General features: G+C 41.3%; 1 protein-coding gene and 1 pseudogene across 2 annotated transcripts; one reads left to right on the plus strand and one right to left on the minus strand.

Moving 5' to 3' along the window:
- Positions 1 to 1,209: 1,209 nt before the first annotated feature.
- On the minus strand, positions 1,210 to 2,712 carry ACRALDRAFT_2131589 (uncharacterized protein). Its single transcript, XM_071024021.1, has one exon. It carries the CDS (start codon positions 2,408 to 2,410, stop codon positions 1,298 to 1,300), a length of 1,113 nt encoding a protein of 370 aa, XP_070880232.1. The 5' UTR covers positions 2,411 to 2,712; the 3' UTR covers positions 1,210 to 1,297.
- A 6,608-nt stretch (positions 2,713 to 9,320) lies between these two features.
- Positions 9,321 to 9,396, plus strand: ACRALDRAFT_t31 (annotated as a pseudogene). The gene has a single exon. The product of its transcript is annotated as a tRNA-OTHER (tRNA).
- The last annotated feature ends 10,440 nt before the right edge of the window (positions 9,397 to 19,836 follow it).

The following is a 19,836-nucleotide window of genomic DNA, read 5'->3' on the forward strand; positions in this document are numbered from 1 at the left end:
TAGCCAGAGATATATACGGTTAGTATATATTAGCCTCGGGTATATATACCCCGCCTATAAATAGTATCTAGTATTACTAATTATTATAATAGGGACTAACTAGAAGGCCTAGGCGAATTAATATTCGGCTTATAATTGTGGCTTTTTAGAGAGGTGTGATAAAGCCGCTAAGCTCCCTAAGTCCTATAACTCCTGTATATATACAACGTATATATATATATCTTAAGCAGTACTCGTAGGATCATAACTCCGAGCCTTTTTAGCTGAGTTTAAGGACAGAATTAATGCGTTAGTAAGGAGCGACAGGATAATAAGAATAAGGCAGATAGATTAAATAAGTTAGCGGTAGTAAGCCCCTATATTATATAAGATCGCTGGATTTTCCTACGTAAGATATACTAATACGTTATATATCTAAAATAGGTATAATACACCCCTACCAGGGTTTAATACGTTAGTTTACGACTTTACCCTATATCTCGACTGTTTATTAGATTACGCTGCCGATCGGTACCTGCCTATACAATTTTATATAGAGAGGTACAAAGCGTTATATCGCCACGAGACAAATGTTAACAAAGAATAAAACTTAAAGCCATTATAATGTATTTGCTTCGTTATCAAGAGCTGGGTTAATCGTTAATATCCGGAGCTTTAGTAGATAGGCGGAGAGGAATTAAAAGCAGCTATTAAAGCAGCTATTAAAGCAACTTAGGGGGTAATTAACGGAGACTTCCTAGAAGTCTTATTCGTAGTATGTTTAATACCATTAAGAGGATAGATTATTAATTACCTAGGTAAGTATAGTGTTAAAGGAATGGAATCGGATTTCTAAGAAGCTATAGGTATATAAATTTACTAGGTAATACTATATAAAGGTAAGTACCTATACTTAGGTGGGTTAATTATTCTTATTATCTAGTTATATAAGGGAAGTAGGGCTTATATACGACCTAACCTATTAAACCCTAGTAGAGGTATACTTAGGGATCTTAGTAACTTTATTATAGCCCTACTAAAATACCATAGTTATAGGCCGAATATCGAAGTGTCCAGGTCTTTTAGATAACCCTTATACTATTTACCTAATTATATTTATCTTTATTCAGAGTATAAAATAATATATATAAGAAAACTACCGGCGCCGTTTTAGCGCCTTACCCTATAATATCACTTTTATTAAATTCCTATTATAATCTTAATAACAGGGTTAAATTATAGGACGGGGCCTAATAGATCTACGGGTAATTTTATGTATACTGTTTGTGTAATAATAGAACGTACTCGTTTTTTATAGCTACCTACTATGCTGCGACTCGTCGCATAATAGGTCCACACCAACTCTTCGAAGTGCGTCCACGGCCCATCCTGGGTATTTCGACTTGTCATTATAACGGTCGAAGAAAAATTGCCGTAGGAATGTGGGAAAGCGGTCCTCGATGATGGAGAGCCGCACCTCCCTCATCAGGTTTAGCTGGTACCATATATTATGGATAGTTAGCAGGTGAGCGGCGACCGTCTCTTTAGCCGCGTTATGTGAGATAAACGCCCGCGTGATACCCAGCCCTTGATGGCGGCAGCAGAGGCAGCCGCAACCTTCTTCTATTGGCTTGAAATCATTCGCAAATCGAGAATTTCGAAGATTAAGCACGCCATGTCTGGTTACGGCATTTCCGAAGCGAGCGGTCCGTGTAGGCCACACGCAGTCAAACATGTCCGCCCCTAGAGCCACACTAACAACCAGGTCCTCTGGGTATCCGATACCCATAACATACCGAGGCTTCAGATCAGGTAGCATCTCCGTGCAAGTCTCAATGACCTTGCAGTAGTCTACTTTAGCCTCACCACCACTCAATCCGCCGATAGCGATACCAGGTGTATCTCGCTCCATCATTTGCCGACAACACTCCCTCCGCAGTTCCAGATCGAGGCCCCCCTGAATAATGCAGAAGAGGCTTTGCATCCGCGGGTTCTTGTGCGCGGCGATACACCTGTCGAGCCATCGGACGCTACGTTCCATAGCCTGGCGCATTCGCACATTGTCCGGCGAGGTCGTAACGAGAACGTCGTCTAGCTGCATGATGATATCGCTCCCGATTGTGTTCTGTAGGGAAATCGAATGTTCGGGAGTGAGAAGCATTGGAGACCCATCGTGGGGACTGAGAAAAACGACACCTTGCTCCGTAACATTGGCCAGCTTTAGGAGACTGACCATCTGGAAACCTCCACTGTCCGTCAGAATGTTGTGGCTCCAGCCCTGGAATTCGTGGGCGCCACCAACTGACGAAAGGACATCTTGCCCAGGCTTCAGGCCTAGGTGATACGTGTTGTTCAGGCAGAGACGACAACCGGATTCCTCCAACTGTTCTGGGGTCAATCCTTTGAGCGAAGCTTGCGTAGCTACAGGCATGAACACTGGTAATTGTACAGGCCCGTGTGCCAGTGTCAGTATAGAAGCGCGGGCTCTCGTTGTCTGGTCTGGTTTAGCACGCCTGTAGGCGACATGCGCAAAAGCAACGCCTTGGGGTTCTTCTTACGGAGCAGCGAGCGACCAACTCAAAAGTCAGAGCGGCTGAAGAGTTTATGTATTGGGATGCCATTTTAGTCCCATCTACTTTCGAACTGTTTCCTGGCAAAAATTCTTGCGCGAAGAGTCTCAGAAAAGTGTCGAATGTAAATGTGTTCAGAATGTGAACATACCTACCGTAAATTTGGTGCAAACGGTTTAAATATATATTCGTAAGGCTAGTGTCAGGCATTTATGCCTAAGGTCCCCGATAAGAGTACCGGTATTTGTAGGCCGACTTATTTTATTAGAAGTATATATTCCGGGATATAAATAAGTTAGTGCTTACTTATAGAGTTTATTAAAGGATTACGGGGAGGTAGCATAAGCCTTATAGCCTATTAGCTAGTCTTCTTATTCATTCTTATGTATTCTTTAAGATCTTAATCGACTTTATTATAAGTCTCCTTATTATTAAAATGCTGGATATTCCGACTATACTACTTGGATATTCCGACTATAGTTCTGGTAGGCCCACTTTTCTAACTAATTAACTTTTACGTCCTAGGCCCCATATACACAAAAAGTTACGATCGCCAATTCAACTCATACGCGCAACCTTAATCTCCTTTAATTAACAACGCGATTACGCTTCTACTACCTATTTCCTTACCTTAGAATAACAACAATAACAACAATAACAACAACAATAATAAAAACAATAAGGCGATATCCGTGGGCGTGGGCGTAGGCGTGTGCGTAGGCGTGTGCGTAGGCGTGGGCGTGGGCGTGGAAGAGGTCGTGCAAGAGGTCGTCCAAGAGGTCGTGGAGCTATTATTGCTGGCGGAGGTCGCGGAGTTATTTCTTCTACGATCGGCTTTAATCGAACGCTTATCCGTTAATTACAGCAGCAATAACAATAATAATAACAGGAGCAGTAGCAGGAGTAGGCTGGATATATAAGGATAAATAACGGGGAACTGGATTCTGTAAAGAGGCCCTAATTAGTGGTAAATAGAGACGAAATAGAATCGCTATTCTTAATTAAGTAGTTAAAATTATTTTAGTTACTGCCTTTAATAAATCTAAGCGATTAAATTAATCCAAAGCGTTAAAAGGCGTTAATAAGCGTTAAAAGGCGTTAGAGTCGTTTACGACCATAGCTATATCTGTTATTCCGAAATAGGAAGAAAGCGGGTCTGTGTCAGAACTATAGTCGGAATATTAAAATAGTATAGTCGGAATATCCTGCCTTATTATTAATTAGGGCGGAAAGAAAAAGGATATAATCCTTATAGTCGTTTACTATTATATAAAGTATACCCTTTATATCCTTTATAGTAATATCCTAATCACTAAAGGTTTAGCTAATATTCTATAATTAAGCGTTTTTAGTATTTACGGGCTCCCGGATAATATTATTTTGGATTAGGGTTCTTTATTTATAAATAAGTTTTAAAGGCCCCTATATAGGCTCTTAGGTGTTTATTATAGGATATCCACTCTACCCTACCTCTAAACTGATAAAAAGACTAATATTAGAATCAGAGTATTAAGTATTACCTTCGTAGTTATTATTTACGCGAGTAGACTAATTAGATAGACTAGCTATCCCTTATATAGTTTACTTATAATACTGCGTGGTACCCGGTAATTAAGTAGACGCCCTCCGTGGCGTTAATAGGCTATAATCCTCGTGGCCCCGATCATATCCGGTTACCTAAATTATTAGATATTAGGGCCGTATACGCCGAATAACGGGTAAAGGACCTAATCGCTAAGTATTAAATAATAAAAATATTTATTCGGAGGGCTTAAGAGTGCTATAAAAGGTTCTATAATACTGGGCGGGCTTAATAGCAGCTTAGGGTAAGGGAAAGTATTCTAGTCTCCTCGAAGAATCTTAAGCCGAAACGGGCTAGTAATAAACTCTTAGATAAGTACCTCGGGCTATACTATATTACCTTAGTTATTAGTCACTATAGCCTCGCTTATAAGCTAGACCTCCTATAATTAATAAAGATTTATAATATTCTCTTAATCTTGTTATTAGAACCCTAGGGGTCTCGTGATAGTTAGGTTCCAAAGCCTATAACGGTAGATATAGAGCTATATGTATAGGAGAAGTATAAGGTAAAGGAGATATTAGCTTATCAGTTTAAAAGGAAAAGGAGGTAGTACTTAGTTAAGTAGGCGGATTATAGGTATAAGGATAATACCTAGGAACTAATATTATATCCAGGAGGAACTTCTTTTTAAATATCGTAATTAATAAAAGGAGAGGGCAAGGAAGGTATAGAAGCTATTATAATCCTATAGGGTCTCTTGTTATTTTTATTACTTTATTATATCACGACTCCGGAGGGTAGCCGTCTTTACTTATGCCTTCCTTTAAGCGGGGGGTTTTAGTAGGGTCACCTGCCTTTATTCTATATACTTACCGTATTCGGCAGCCTTCTATAGCTATAGCTAGGTTAATTAAAAATTTTAAGGGCCTCCGCCCTTCTTCTGTTTTTTCCTCCTATAACCCTTGCTTCACGTTTTTATAGGTCTTTCGCTATACCGCCCCTTTATTCCCGTGTTTATTCCCGGCTCTATACCGCGGTTGTTAATAATAGTTAATTAATAGTCGTGATTCTAGCTCGGGTTTTTAATACGAGTTTTCTATAAGTGGTAGCGCGGGCGGGGAGTTAGAGGTATAAGGGCGGGCTAATAAGATAGGCTATAGTTAAATAAATAGCCGTTAATAGAACGAATAATAATAAGGTCGTGTTACTAATATAAATAGAGGGTTACCGTAGGGGTCGCGTATCGGGACCGGGTTTCGTGCTAACTATTATCTAGATACCTCCTAAGAAGTCTAAGAAGAAGAAGAATAGCGCCTGGTATTATAAGCCTAAAGCTATACGAGTCCTGCTATAGGTATTCCTGGGGGTGCCCCTAGGGGGTCCAAAAGGCAGCACCACGTAGTCGTTTTTAATATTAAGTAGTTATCTTAGATACACTAAACGTCTTAGGGGAGATAAGCCGGAGGACATATCGGCTTACGCTAACACCACTAAAAAGGGCGCCGCTTATTCTTAGTATACTAATAGTTATCGGACTTATAAGGATATAAGTCGGACTTATAGTGGTGTCTTGTTAATACTAAGGCGGGTTTAATATAGTTCTAATAATTCAAGTAGGTTCCGGCCACGGCTCTAAAGCAGTAGCAGCGAGTTCTTAACTACCACTAAGAATTTATAAAGGCTGTTAGTAAAGGGGGTAATAAAGCGGTTATAAGTTATAACCCTAGGGGTGCCGGGGGTATACCGCGCTAACCTAGAGTAGGCCTAAGGCCGGCTTATTATGGTAGTAGCGTTTTTCGAATATACCGTTAGATAATCCCGTCCTGCTAGTCGCCGCCACGGTAACCCTACTCTAGTAAGCTTAGAGTATCGGCTAAATCGCTTAAAGGGAATAATTACTATCCTATTAAAGGTAGCCGTAAATACCCTTATAGACTCTTAGTACTATAATAGGGCTAATATAATAGGGCAGGGCCGCGAATATAATACCGATAATAATAATACTTCCGGTAGCGATAACTAGGAGGAGATAGGCGGCGATAAGATAAATACCGAGAAGGAGGGTTAATACTATTATAGATATCCTGCCGGTACCGCCGGGGCCCCGGCTCATAAGGCCCTATATAAAATATAAGAGTCTTAGTTAGGCGTTATCTCTATTCCGTGCTATCTTACCTTTATTCTATAATTTCTATACCGGGATAGTCCCGCCGCGGGGCCTTTAGTATATAGTTCCCTATGATTTGTAGGGCGAGACGGAAATCGTTAAGGCGGCCGAGGCGTAGGAACTATTTCGCGATTACCTTAGCCTCTTCTAGATAGTTTAAGGCGTTAAAAAGGTCTCCCCTAGTTATAATCCGTCTCCCTACGGCGCTATAAAGGTCTCTACGCGACTCTAGGGTAGTGTTTTAGCATTATAGGATAATATATTCGGCTATCTCCGCCCCTTTATCTCTATAAGAGCACCGAGTAATAGCAAAGCCCGGGACTCTAGGCCTAAAAAGGAAGGCTCTAAGGCCTAGCGTCTTAGAGCGGACTTAGGTAAGGATAAAGCTTTACGGTTTTAAGAGGCCTCTATATCTTTAAAGGTCTCTCTTTTAGGGGGCTTAATCCAGTACCGCTACGGCATAAGTCGGGTTCCTTATAGCCCCGGTCTCTCTCTACCTCTTTTTCTACTTATCACGGAGGGCGATATCCGGACCTATAGTTATTTGTCTAGCTATAGGCGGGGGAGGATTAAGCGGGCTACGTAAGTACTTACTAGGCGAGATAACGGCGCCTTCGTGTCGCTAATACCCTTATTATGGCCTAGGTGCTAGCCAGGATAAGTCCGTCGGCTCCGGTATCCTAGTAGTCTAGGGCTCTTTTAGCTATAAGGGAGTAAGATATAAATTAAGGGGGGGAATATATATTTTCTTTTCTAGGATCCGGATTAGTATAGCCTTATAGGCTCCCGTAATTATCCTAAGGCACTTATTTTAGGCCAAGCTAAGGGCCCCTATAAGGCTATGGCTGGGCCTATTAGTAGTTTTATAGAAGGTAAAGGTATAATGGGAGATAGCCGGGTTTATTATAGCGATATAAAGGCGCTAGGCGTTAACGAAGCTATAGCCCTAGGCTGCCGCGGCGAGTCGGGTTAGGGTATAGTTCTATATCCCTAGTTTACTCTAGACCTTTTTCTTATATTATAAGTAGTTTAGCTGTTAGTCTAGCTATACCCTAAAGAGCCTTATCTTGATTAAGGGTAGTACCGGCACGGTGCTAAGGTGGATAAGTATTAGAGGGGGGGAGTATAATTTTATAAAGGGGATAAACACGTATTTTAAGGGCTTGAACTAAAGGCCGCTTACTTAGGACTAAGCTTCGTATATTCGCTGGGCAGAAGCGAGTCAGTGCCGCGTCTAGGCCTCCGTGCGGTTAAAAGTAATAATATTCGTATCGTTCGCGAAGCTAATAATAATAGTTCTCGCGGCGTGTTTAAGTTCTTCGTATAGGGTAAAGATATATAGAATAAAGAGAATAGGTAAGACCAGGGAGCCCTATAGGACGCCGGCGCGGAGGGGTTATAATAATACCGCCTAGCTATTAAAAAGGAGGTAGACTATTTAGTCTTAAAGGAAACTATCGGTTAGCCGGATGGCCTAGTCCGGGTATCCCTTCCGTCTAAGGGACTTAAGGAGCCTAATATAGGGGACCGTGTTAAAGGCCCCGCGTATATCTAGCTAGAGTATCGCGGGGGCACCCCCCTAAGGCCTAGGTAGCTTTAATAGCCTTTATCGCGCGCTATATAGCTATCTCTATACTATGCCCTAGCCTATTCCCTATTTAGCCTCCCGGGAGGAGCCGGTATTCTTCCGCTACGGCTATAAAGCGGTCTACTATAATTCCTTTAAATAGTTTTCTGATCGTATTAAGGAGAGATATCAGCCTCTAGCCTTTAGCTATCTTATAGTCGCTTTATAAACGGCCCTCCTTTTAGATAATTATAATAATAGCGGTATAGTAGCTTCGCGGGAAGTAGCTAAGAGATAGGCAGGCTAAGAGAATCGTAGCTAGGACCCAATATAGGACCGGGCTATAGGCCTTTAAGAGGCTAGCTAGGAAGCCGTCCGGGCCGGGGCCAGCCCACGAGTTAGTCTAGTAAAGGCGGCCCTGGATATCCGCGGCGATAACGCTCCGGTCTATATCCTACCCGGAGGGGTACTTATATCCTAGGGGGCGGGGGTCCGAATCTCCGGGAGAAGGGAAGAATTTAGCGTAAAGAATATTAGCTTTCTTATTATATAAGGTCACCGGGTCGCCCTAGTCTTAGTATAGCGGCGGCATAGTAAGGGGTCCGGGTACCTAGTGGCCCTTAGTACGGGCCTATTTTTAAAGCCTTTAAAGGAGTCCGTTATTTGTTTAGGTTAAGTAAAGGAGGTAGCGCTAGTATTATCTTTTCGCTACTATAATAGCTTTATCACGGCGGAGCTTGGCTTATCTATACTCTTCCTACCTATTTCGCGATTTCCTCGTTATATATTACCTATATAGCCTACTGGCCCCCTAGGTTAGAGTGGTTAGCTTATTAGTCTACTACGGGCAGGGTGGGTGACCAGGGGAGTCGGCTTAGCGCCGCGGGGCTATTTAGTCGGTAATATTAGTAAGGTCCTCGGTTAGTTAGTTAAGGGCCCTATTTATATTAGAGAGTGTTATTAGGGGGCCTAGTCGCGTTAAGAGTCTAGGGGTTATCTAATAAGCGAGGGAAGGCACGAATTCCTTCTAAACCTAGTATAGGCGGTTAGGGGGCTAAGGTAGGGCCGTGTTAGTAGGGCGGATTATACTAAGATAAACGGTCGCGGTTTAGGAAAGGTGGTTTAATCCGATAACCTTACTATCTATACTGTTATACCCGTAGCGGAGCCCCTAGGACGCCTAGATATAGTTAATAATACTTAGGGCTCTACCTAGTCTATACTAGGTGGTCGTCCAGGGGGGGGGGGGGTAATAAGGTTAAGGTTCTAGTGGGAGGTTAGCTCTAGGAGGGTGCTAGACCTAGGGTAGAATCTAGGGTAGTTAGCCTAAAGGGGATAATAAAGATTAAAGTCTCTAAGGAGGATATAACGACCCCGGGGGGGGGGGGGGGGCTAATAAGGTCTATAGTTATAAGGGTATACTATAGGATAACAGCGGATTAATAATTCTTAGAGTAAATTAACCAAATTATAACGGCTTAGCCTTTAATACTAAACGTAACTATATTAGAGGCCCCTATAGCGCACTGGTAATGCCCTGGTATATAACCACGAGGCGGTTAGGTCGGTTCGAATCCGGCTAGGGGCACGCGTAAAAAGTTTTTTCTTTTTACGTTACCCGGCCCTATTCGCGGGTGGCCCTTATCTGCCTTAGCATGCACGATAAGGGTTAAATAGAGGGGGTCCGATAGCCCTACTCCGCCCGGCTCGTAGCCAGTTAATAATAGGCGCCGGTAGCTCTGCCGCTAAGGCCGACACGCCCTGTGTCGCTAAGCTAGGGCAGGTAAGCCCTACCGTTAATAGGGCCCTAATAGATTAGTCGCCCGTTATATATATAGAGACGATACCGCGCTCCGGAGCGCGTAAAAATATCCCGGCGGGACCTACACAAAACATAGGAGCTACGAACCGTACGTTATACTATATACAAGGCCGTCTATAGATAACGTAAAAAGCTTAAACGTGGGTCTAGGATATATTAAATCCTAAAGATAGGGTTACTGGCTTAGGATAGAATTAATTACTAAGGGTTTATTATAAAGGGGTGGTTCGGAACCCAGCGCCATATCGTTAGGACGTCACGTAACGTTATAAGACGCGCGCTTTTTCATTTATCTTATATATTATATATACGTGGCGACGCCACCTAGACACAGAGGATGCTTATTACCCTATATAATTATTATCCTTTAAACCCTAAGTTTTGCTACGTTTATTGTATTCACTTCGTTTAAGCTATGTTACCCTGATTAAAGCAGCGCGCACCTCTAGGAACCTTTTCTAAAGGTCTCCTTATTATATATATTATTTTGGTTATATACACTTTATAGTCTTAAGTATACCTGTTATCGAAGACTTATCTAAGATTATACTACCTAAGCCGTTCTGTATAGTAACGGCTTCGCCTTTCTATAATTAGTGCTTAGAGGCGGATCTATTCGGTGCCTAGGAAGTCCTGATCGTCTAATTAGGGTAACCGAAAGCACTTAAGGGGAGTTCCGGCCTACCTAAACGAACTGCACGTTAATTACGGAAGTGGGAAGGGAAGTATACGGCTAAGGGGCTAAGATTAAAATAAAGCATTAATATTTAAAATTAGTATTAAGATTATAATAATAGCCTAGGAAACCTGCCCCCTATATAGTCTTAATAAAACCTAATAACCAGAAAACGGGGACGGATCCTCCTTACTAAAAACAAGATAAGAGCTATAGACGGAGAGACAGGCCCTTACCGCTAATAAGGTAAAGGTAGGAAGAAACGCGAAAAACCGTTAAGAAAAAGGTATAATAAGTGGAATAAAGAATAGATTAACTATAAGATAGATTCCGGATATAGTATAGATATAGAGACGGAGGGCGCGCTCCCTTACCGGAATAGGAAAAGTTACGGATATAGACTATTAGGGGCCGTAGAGCCTAGATATAAAAAAATCTTTTATTATAACCCTTTAAGTACGAAATAACGAAGGCGTAGGGTTAACCTTACTATAATTAGGGTAATAACGGCCTATACGAATAGCGGTGAGTCCCTAGCCCCGAGAATTTTAAGAAAATCTAGTTATATAAGGCCCCGACGGTTAGAAGAACCTATTAAGGAGCCCCGAGATACCGCGCCCTTATAGACCCGGTGGTTAGGTAAACCTGTTAGTGGATCCCGGATATAACTTAAACTAATCTCCTATAACGGCTAGCGATACCTTATCCTATTCCTTATAGGTATCTCTGTTAGTCTAACTATAATAGGTTCCCTCCTAAGCCTTAGCAGAGAGTACTTATATTATATCTTTTAGGGCCCCTAAGAAAAGGGCTCCTACCCCCTATCGCTAAGTGGAATCATCCTTAGACTTATAGACTTAATATATAACTGCTTTTTATTTCTTAACCCTTTTTTTCTTAAAGACCCTAATTCCGTTAATCTGCCTAAACCAGTTACTATAATAGATTAACCCCCCCCTTTTAATAATATAACGGCCTTATAATAGACCGACTATCGTGACCCTCCCCCTGCGGTTATAGTCTATAGCGACTCTAAGCCTAATAATAATAGTATGCACGCGGCTATCCTGACCCTAGCGACCACGGTTACGCCTAATTAGGGTAACGCCGCTCCTATAGCTAACCCTTCTCTCGCGACCGCCTTACTTAGGTAAGGGGATATAGACCCCGGTATCGGCCCGTCGACGACCGTCTTTTACGGTTAGGGCGCCCTAGCGTCCGGCTATAGAGCCGTATCGGCTTCCCCTTCGCTTAGTTAGGGTAACCCGACCCTTATCGGCGGGCTAGTTCCCCCTATTCCCCTTATTCCCCCTGTTTCCCCTAGGCTAAGCGCTCCTTAGTAGGCTTACGTACCCACCACGGATAACGCGTTTTCCGATAACGTCCTTAAGAACTTTAAGGTAAGCCTTACCTTAGAGACGCTTACGGCTATCTACTAGTATATTAGCCTATACGACGATAAGAAGATTCGAGCTATTATTATATCTCGCGCGCCCCTAAACCCCTTCGCCGCGGGGGCCCCTCGCTTTAGTGGAAGGGCCTTATCTAACTTCCTTAGGGACTATAAAGACTATACTAAGCTTAACCGCCTTAGCGAGGCCGATAAGATCTCCTATATTAGCCTATTCACGGAGCCTGGTATCTGTCCTACGGTTAATAAGATAATCCGATTAGTTAAAGTATCCGGTGGCCGATAAAAGCATTTAAAGCAGCGGCTTATTAACGAATACTCTTACTTAGATCCTGACTAGTAGCTCGACCTATCCGACTAAGTGCGTTAATTACGACTTACTTATAAGCATAAAAAGGTTAAAACCGTTTAATAGGTTAAGTAGCTATTAATAAGCGTTATAGTTTAGAAGTTAAGAGCTAATAAGGTCGGTGGTACCTTTATCAAAGACCACGAGCTTTATAATATCTTCCTCGCTATCTTATATAAAGATATTAATATATAGCTCGCTAACCGGATAAAGTATAAGTTCGTTAACCTAAAGGACCGACTATATAGGTATTACGATCTATCGGGTATATTAAAAGAGTAGGCAGAAGACGTCTAGGTAGCCGACGGGCGGCCTATTAATAAAGTAGCGAGTATTATAGATATTCCTACCCCTACGCTAACCACTAAACCGATACTAGCCGTTACGCCTCGGCCTAATCAGGCTAACCCGATAATATATACGCCGACTATCTTATAAAGGCCTATTATAGTGCCTAAACCGGCTATATAGATAAGGAGCGATATAGATAAGTTAACGGAGCTTTTAGAGAAGTACGCTATCTTTATAGTCTATAACGGTATAGGCGTTATTAGGAACGCGGTCCCCTAAGTTATAGCCCTCTCGCGCCGAGTAGGAGCCGATAAGGTTAACGCGATCCTGGCTACCGACCCCTACCTAAAGACCCCGTTCTACGCCGCCCTAAAGTAGTCCACTTTAAAGAGGCAGGATGCCGCTCTGGCAGCTTATTATATTACCCCTGATTAGACGAATATCGGTATATATAAGGACGATATATAGTACGGGCAAGGGCCACCACGGTATAGGAACAGGAATTCCTACCCCTATTCCGGCGGTTTATTATAATACCACCCTATTAATAACTAACCCCCCCGTTACTTTTATTATAGATAGGAGCGTTACTGCCGTAAGTAGTGCGCGGTACTATAGCTAGATAAGACCTAGCACTTAGTCAGGTTCCGCTACCCCGACTAACTCGCCTTAGACTAGAATAATAAGTAGTAGCCCTGCCCCTAGGATATATACCTTAAGTAGTAAGACTAGCCGTATTAGCGGTCCGTCCTCTACTAGCTTAGCACGCGCCTTTAAGGGAAGTATAAAGACTTAGCTAAAGCCTACTATATTAGTACCGACTCCGGAAGCCTCCCTATTAAGATAAAAAACGTTATAAGAGTGATATTAGAATATTATACTAGGCTAAAGGAGGAAGAAGCGAAGACTAAGGCTCCCGTAGTAAGCACTAGTATTAATTTCGTGTCTATTATATCCGATTATTAGTAGGCGGATATCTATACCGCGTTAAAGGATACTCGGAAAGAGTAGCCCCCCTCTTAGCCTTTTTATACGACTAGGAGTAGGAGAATCGTTAAACCTACTCCTAAGGTTGTCCGTTTCCCTAATTAGGTTATTAAATAACGTCTATAGAAGTTAAACCCTGGTCCTAGCTACCGGGTCCTAACCCCTATTATAACCGAGGTCGTCGATAAAGAAGTGGAGATAAACGAAACGCCGATATAGCCTAAATAGTAGTAACTAGAAGTCGTCGGTAAAGGTAAGGCTAGTGCCTCCGCGGATAACCCTTATAATATCGAGTAAGCACGGAAAGACCTAGATAGGTAAATCAGGGATCTCCGGATTAAAGTTCCTATCTAGTACCACCCTATTAATAACCCGGAAATAAGGCTATAAAATAATAAAAGGATACGTGCCGCTAAGACTAGTTAACCTTAGCGCGAGATTATTCGCCTAACCGCTAATAAAGCCTTTTTCCTTAATAAACGAGGTCCCCTTAGTATACATCCTCCCCCGCCTTTATCTAAGGGGTATACCGTCTTATTTACCTAACCTAATAACGCTAGCTCGAATACCCTTATTATCGTCGAAAGGGAGGCAGTCCCTAAAACCGATAACCCCCTAGTTATTACCCGATATATAGTCTTAAAGTGCAGGCTTACTTATAAAGGTGCCTTAACGTATAACCCTAACGTTTTTATTAAGGCTATTATCGATATAGGGGCCACCTTTAATACTATCTTTATAAACACTATAAAACGTTTCGGTTTAGAATATTATATTAGCTAGACCGAAATCCGGATTAAGGGTATTAATAACTAAGAGGGATAGCTATGTACAGGGTACCTTAAAGAGCGTTTATAGGTCGGCGGACAGAGTAGCGTTTTTAACTTCTAAGTTCTCCCCGGTCTAGGGCCCGATATACTACTTAGTATACTATGGATCTAGGAGACTAGAGCGTCCTTTTCTTTCCGGGATAGTTAGATCGATACCGACTTTATGCTTAGTAATACCCGTATTCTTATACCTATTACCTATCGTGAGTGGATTAAGGAGATACCGAGGAACTAAAGCTAGCCGAACTACGAGGCTAATAAGAGGCGTCGGATTAATAAAGATCGGTCTAACTAGGCTAATTAATATTAGCTCTAGGATAGCGACCCTACCTATTAGCCTAGGGCCGCTACCTCGCTATCTATTAAGGAAAAGGCTAACTATTACCCTTAGACGTTCTGGAGGAGGGCGATAAAATCTAATATATAATCGGGGACGCCGACACAGCGTCTCTAATAGCCTTCGTATTCTCTAAGGAGATTAAGCCACTTTTACTAAAGGTATATATAGCCTCGAGGGCGATACCACGGAATTAGGGCTAAGGGTATAGGAAATATAATAAGGAAGCCCGATAACACTATAAATACCGTTTTCTTCCTCTACCACTATATTTTTCTATAAGTCCTTATTATAGTTACCCTAATTAGCCTAATTTATACTAAATCACTTATACTAATTTTAAGTCGGAAGCGTGGAAGTGTTACTAGTCGTTAGCGTTACCGGCTCTAAGGGCCGAAGATACGCGTATTACTAGCGCCGCTATAGTGGCTATAAAGAAGCTATAGACCGCGAAAAGGAAAAAGCACTAGGACCTAATCGAGGAGGCATACTATAGGCCTAATCAGGCTATCTATACTATATATAAGCCGAAAGCCCTTAAGATTCACCCTATAAATAACGCGCTATCCGATAATTCCGTCCCCGAAGGCGACCCCCTTTAGAAGCAGAAACTCTTAGCGGAAATCCCCGAGGATATATAGGAGCAGGAAGACGACCGTTTTATTAGCCTGATTACCCTAAAGTTCTCTAAGATTACCCCTTACTTAAGACTTACGAAAAAGCGACTTAAAGATATCTTAGACTCTACCGACTATCTACTGCCTATAAAAAAGGAGCTCTTAACGAAAACCCTCCTAAACCGCGAAACTGCCCTTATATAGGATTAGCAGGAATACGGGAGACTTAACCCTAGAGTCGCCCCGCCGTAAAAGATTAAGGTGGTTCCGTATAAGGTATAATAGGCAAAAGGGATCCCTATCCCGAGAGCCCTAGAGTCTATTATCATTAAGATAATTAAGGATAGGAAGGATAAGGGTATTATTAAGGAAAGCCACGCGGCCTACTAAAACCCCTAGTTCCTTATAAAGAAGAAAGACGGTAATATATGCCTTATTAACTCTGCTACTAAGATTAATACTATTACCCTACGCGATACCTTTATCCCGCCTAGGGCCGATAAGTTTTTTAAGGACTTTAGTATATATAAGATAGTTTCCCTCCTGGATTTCTTCTCCGGCTATAACCAGGTTACCCTTAATAAGGAATTAAGGGACTTAATAACCTTCGCTATGGTTTTAGGACTCTTTAGGATATACACCCTTTTATAAGGGGCGACTAACTTAGTAGCCTAATTTATATATACTATAACCCGTATCCTCTATAACCTTATTCCCTAGTGCTATTAACCCTTTATTAACGATATCGTGGTTAAAGGGCCGACTATTACCTATAACGATAACCTAATTAGACCTAGAATTCGCCGCTATATAGCCGAGTATATTAGTAATATTAATAAAGTCCTTCTTAATATAGAGCTCGCTAAAGGCACTATAGCTAGCGCTAAAAGCTAATAGTGTTAGAAAGTAGCTATTATCGTAGGCTATATATACGGAACCGATAGCCGTTCCCCTAAGCAGGCTAAGGTAGCTAAGTTAACTAAGTAGTAGAAGTGCTAGACTATTTCCGAAGTCCGTTCTTTTCTTAGTCTCGCTACCTTTTACTGTATCTGGATCTAATGTTTTACTATTATCGCGGGGCCGCTAATAGACCTGCTAAAAAAGAGTTCCACCTTCCTATAAAGCGAACCTTAGTAGTACGCTATAGATACTCTTAAGGTTACCCTAACCTTTATACTAGTCCTGATTATTATCGAGTATAGTAAAGGGGCTAGTATTATCTATATTATTATCGACGTATATATTAAGGGCTAGGGCGGAATCTTAGGCTAGTATATTAATAGGAAGAGAGCTATCGCCTAGTATAAAAGTAGGAGATAGAACCCGGCAGAGAAGGTCTATAATACCGGTAAGCTAGAGCTAAGGGGAGTATTAAAAGTGCTTTGCTAACTCCGTAATTATCTTTACGGAGTCCGCTTTATACTAGAAATAGATGCTTAAGCCTTAGTGTCCTAGCTTAGTGGTTCTGCTATAGACCTGCCCGGCGCGCTTATTACTCGGTGGATTACCTGGATCCGACTCTTTAACTTCGAGGTTAAATATATTAAGGGAACTAAGAATACTATAGCCGATAGACTTTCGAGGATACTTACTACCCTATCTAATTAGGCTAATAATACTATAAAAGGAGATATTAACGACTTTATTAATAGCCGAATCTTCCTTATAGATACGGATAAGAGGTTTAATAACCCTACCCTAGCTAAAGACGTTTTAGACCCGGATATTACCTAGAGCTAGTTTTCTTAATAAGTGGCCTTATATTTAACGAGCCTACGGATACCCTCTAGAATAGACCCTTATAACGCCCGCTATGTCCGAGATCAGTCGACCCGTGTTTTTATAAAGGATAGTCTATTATAAATAAGAGTTACTAAGAAAGATTTAACTCCTAAGAGGTGGATTAACGATAAAGAGACTTAGGTTACCTTAATTAGGAAGGCCTACGACGAGTTAGGCTATTATATAAGGGACCGGATATACTAGAAGCTTACCCCCTTATATACCTAGGACGGTATCTATAAGTAGACTAAGGAGGTTATCGAAGTATACGCTAAGTATTAAAGCCGCTAAGGCAAAGTATATAAAGATCCCTTAATCGCTACTTAATTACCTTAATAAGCCCTCCCCTTTATATAGGTAAGTCTCGATATCTAGTATCTTAACGGGTACTACTTAGTAAAGGCTAGATATATATTTATAGGATAAGTTAAAGCCCGTTTATTACGGAAGAATATATCGCGAGCCGTCGCGATATTCTTATAGGAAGACGTTATCTACCGGTATAGGCTATACTAGTGTATCATTGTAGACGGAGGTCCTAAGAATAAGGGCAGCGTGATTAAGCTAAATTAGGCGTACCTAATAAAGCGGAAGGTTATCTTTACCTACTACCCCCGCGCTAATAGTCTAAATAAGGTAGGATATAAGCCTATTGCCTACACGCTAGCTATCTAGTAGAAGATTTACCGCGGTATATTATATAAGATCCTGCCTATAGTCCTTTTCGCGGACCGTATAACTATCCGAGTATCTACCGGGAGGACCCCCTTTTACCTCCTTTATAGCTACGAGGCTATCACGCTTATCGAGATAACCTGCCTTACTTAGAGAGTGCTTAACTAGGGCCGCGTTAAGACCCCTAAAGAAGAGATATTACTGCGCCTAAGGGCCTTTGCCTAGTTAAAAGCCGATTAGAGGACTGTTGCCGATATAGTTAATAAGTAGCGGTAGTAGAAGACGGACTTTATTAACTATTTAAGAGTTAGGACCCTATACAAATAAAGACTCCGAGTAGGAGACCTGGTCCTTATGCACGATACTAAGCTAGCTATCGATATAAGCCGCGATAAGAAGCTAGACTACTACTAGAATAGCCTATTTCGTATTATATCGTCTAATTAGGATAATAAGACCTTTAGGCTATCGACTTTATTAGGGGAAGAGCTCTAGGGCGTTACTTTTGCCGCTAACCGCCTTAAGAAATTCATCTAGGACGAAGACGGATACTAGGAACCGGAGGACTAGATAATACTAGAAAGGGATTACGCTAAAGAACTGATAATTATATACCCTGCTCGCGGCGTCCTTATCGATAAAGAGCTAGTTAAAGCACCCCTCCTCCTAGGTGAATCTATTAATAAAGATACTAGGGCGGAGGATAATAAGCGTTAAGATAACGCAGATTCCCCTAATTAGACTATTAACGCACTCCTACGATAGTTAGCGAGACTTAGGGATATATTAGGCGAGTATTATAAAAGGTTAGAAGCGGAGCTCCGGAAAGCGATATAATCGGGAAGAGTTAAAGTCTATATCCCTAGAGATCCTGACTTTAACCTAAGTGAGTATAAGGACTATACTAGGACCTTATACTTTATCCCTTACTATTACTTCCTACCTAGTTAACCTAATTATAGTAATACTATACTTAATAGGAGTTTTATATGTAGTATTAAGGCCGAGGATATATAAGGCACCGCTATCTGCTTATCGTTAAAAACTAATTACCACCCCCTGAAACTAAAAACACTACTTTTAGGACTCCCTAACTCGCTCTTTTTCCTATTTCTTTCCTGTTTACCCTTTATTACCCTAATTACCCTATTCTATACCCTTCTACTCCTTATTTTATTTATTAGTTCCTTTTATTCTTATTTTACTATTACTATTTTCTGTTTATACGCACTAACTAAGTGGATACCGTAAAGATATATCCACTAAATATATTTATTATTTATTTACCTTTCCTTTACCCGTTTACGCCGCGTACCGAAATAAAATATCCTAATTATACTAAGGTTACCCTGATTATAGTAATCACTACCCGAATCACCTATCTATATCTTACTCCGGCTTACTCTTATAGTCTTTATTACTAGGGCCGTATACTTCCGACTTATACCGCTAAACCTAAGCCCTAGAGATAAAGGGGATATAATACCACTCTACCGTCTCTTCTCGATCCCTCTTTATCGGGTTATTCTAAATAGTATAGCAGAACTTCTTAAGGTCGTCCTTATATTTATACGCTAATATAGGGACCTATGCTATTATATAGTCCCACGGTTTAAGACCCCTTCCTCTATAAATATCGCGTATTTACTAAGCACTTTCACGGTATAGAGTAATAATGCTTACTATAAAGATACCGTACTAAGGCGATAGCCATGGACGTATCTTATCGTCGTATACGGACTATAGTAGTACTAGTAAGTCTTTAGTATATAGATTAGAGTGACTAATACCTATATAGTTACTATCCGGCTATAAGACCTCCTGATTAGACTAATAGAACTGCTTCCGAAGCCTATTATCGCGATACGTGTAAGCTATTTTATAAAAATAGTAGTTAGCGTAGTCCGGAAATCGATTATTATGTTAGAGCGACACGTATTTAAAGAAAGGATAAGTGATCTTATTATTAACCCGATTACTTATAGCTAACTACCGTTCCTTATAGTACTAGCACGGCACCTTATTAATAACCCCGAACCCTTAGATAATCAGGGCTCTAACCGTATAAGCCCGGGTCACCGTCTTTATAATATACTCCCTTTATAGACTAGCGAGGTCCTTAGCCACGAATATATGGCGACGGAATAAAGACGAACTATTATTAGACCTTACCTTCTTAAACAGCTCCTATTCTATGTCTTTATTAGTAAGATTTAGCAGGCTATCCTATACCCGGCCTACTATAGTAGCC

The sequence above is a fragment of the Sodiomyces alcalophilus genome, assembly GCF_042370955.1.
Source record: "Sodiomyces alcalophilus JCM 7366 unplaced genomic scaffold ACRALscaffold_1, whole genome shotgun sequence".
Taxonomy (NCBI): domain Eukaryota; kingdom Fungi; phylum Ascomycota; class Sordariomycetes; order Glomerellales; family Plectosphaerellaceae; genus Sodiomyces; species Sodiomyces alcalophilus.

What these genes read in the sequence shown, in the direction of transcription:
- ACRALDRAFT_2131589 (XM_071024021.1), bottom strand. Translation starts at nt 2,410, where the DNA reads ATGCCTGTAGCTACGCAAGCTTCGCTCAAAGGATTGACCCCAGAACAG.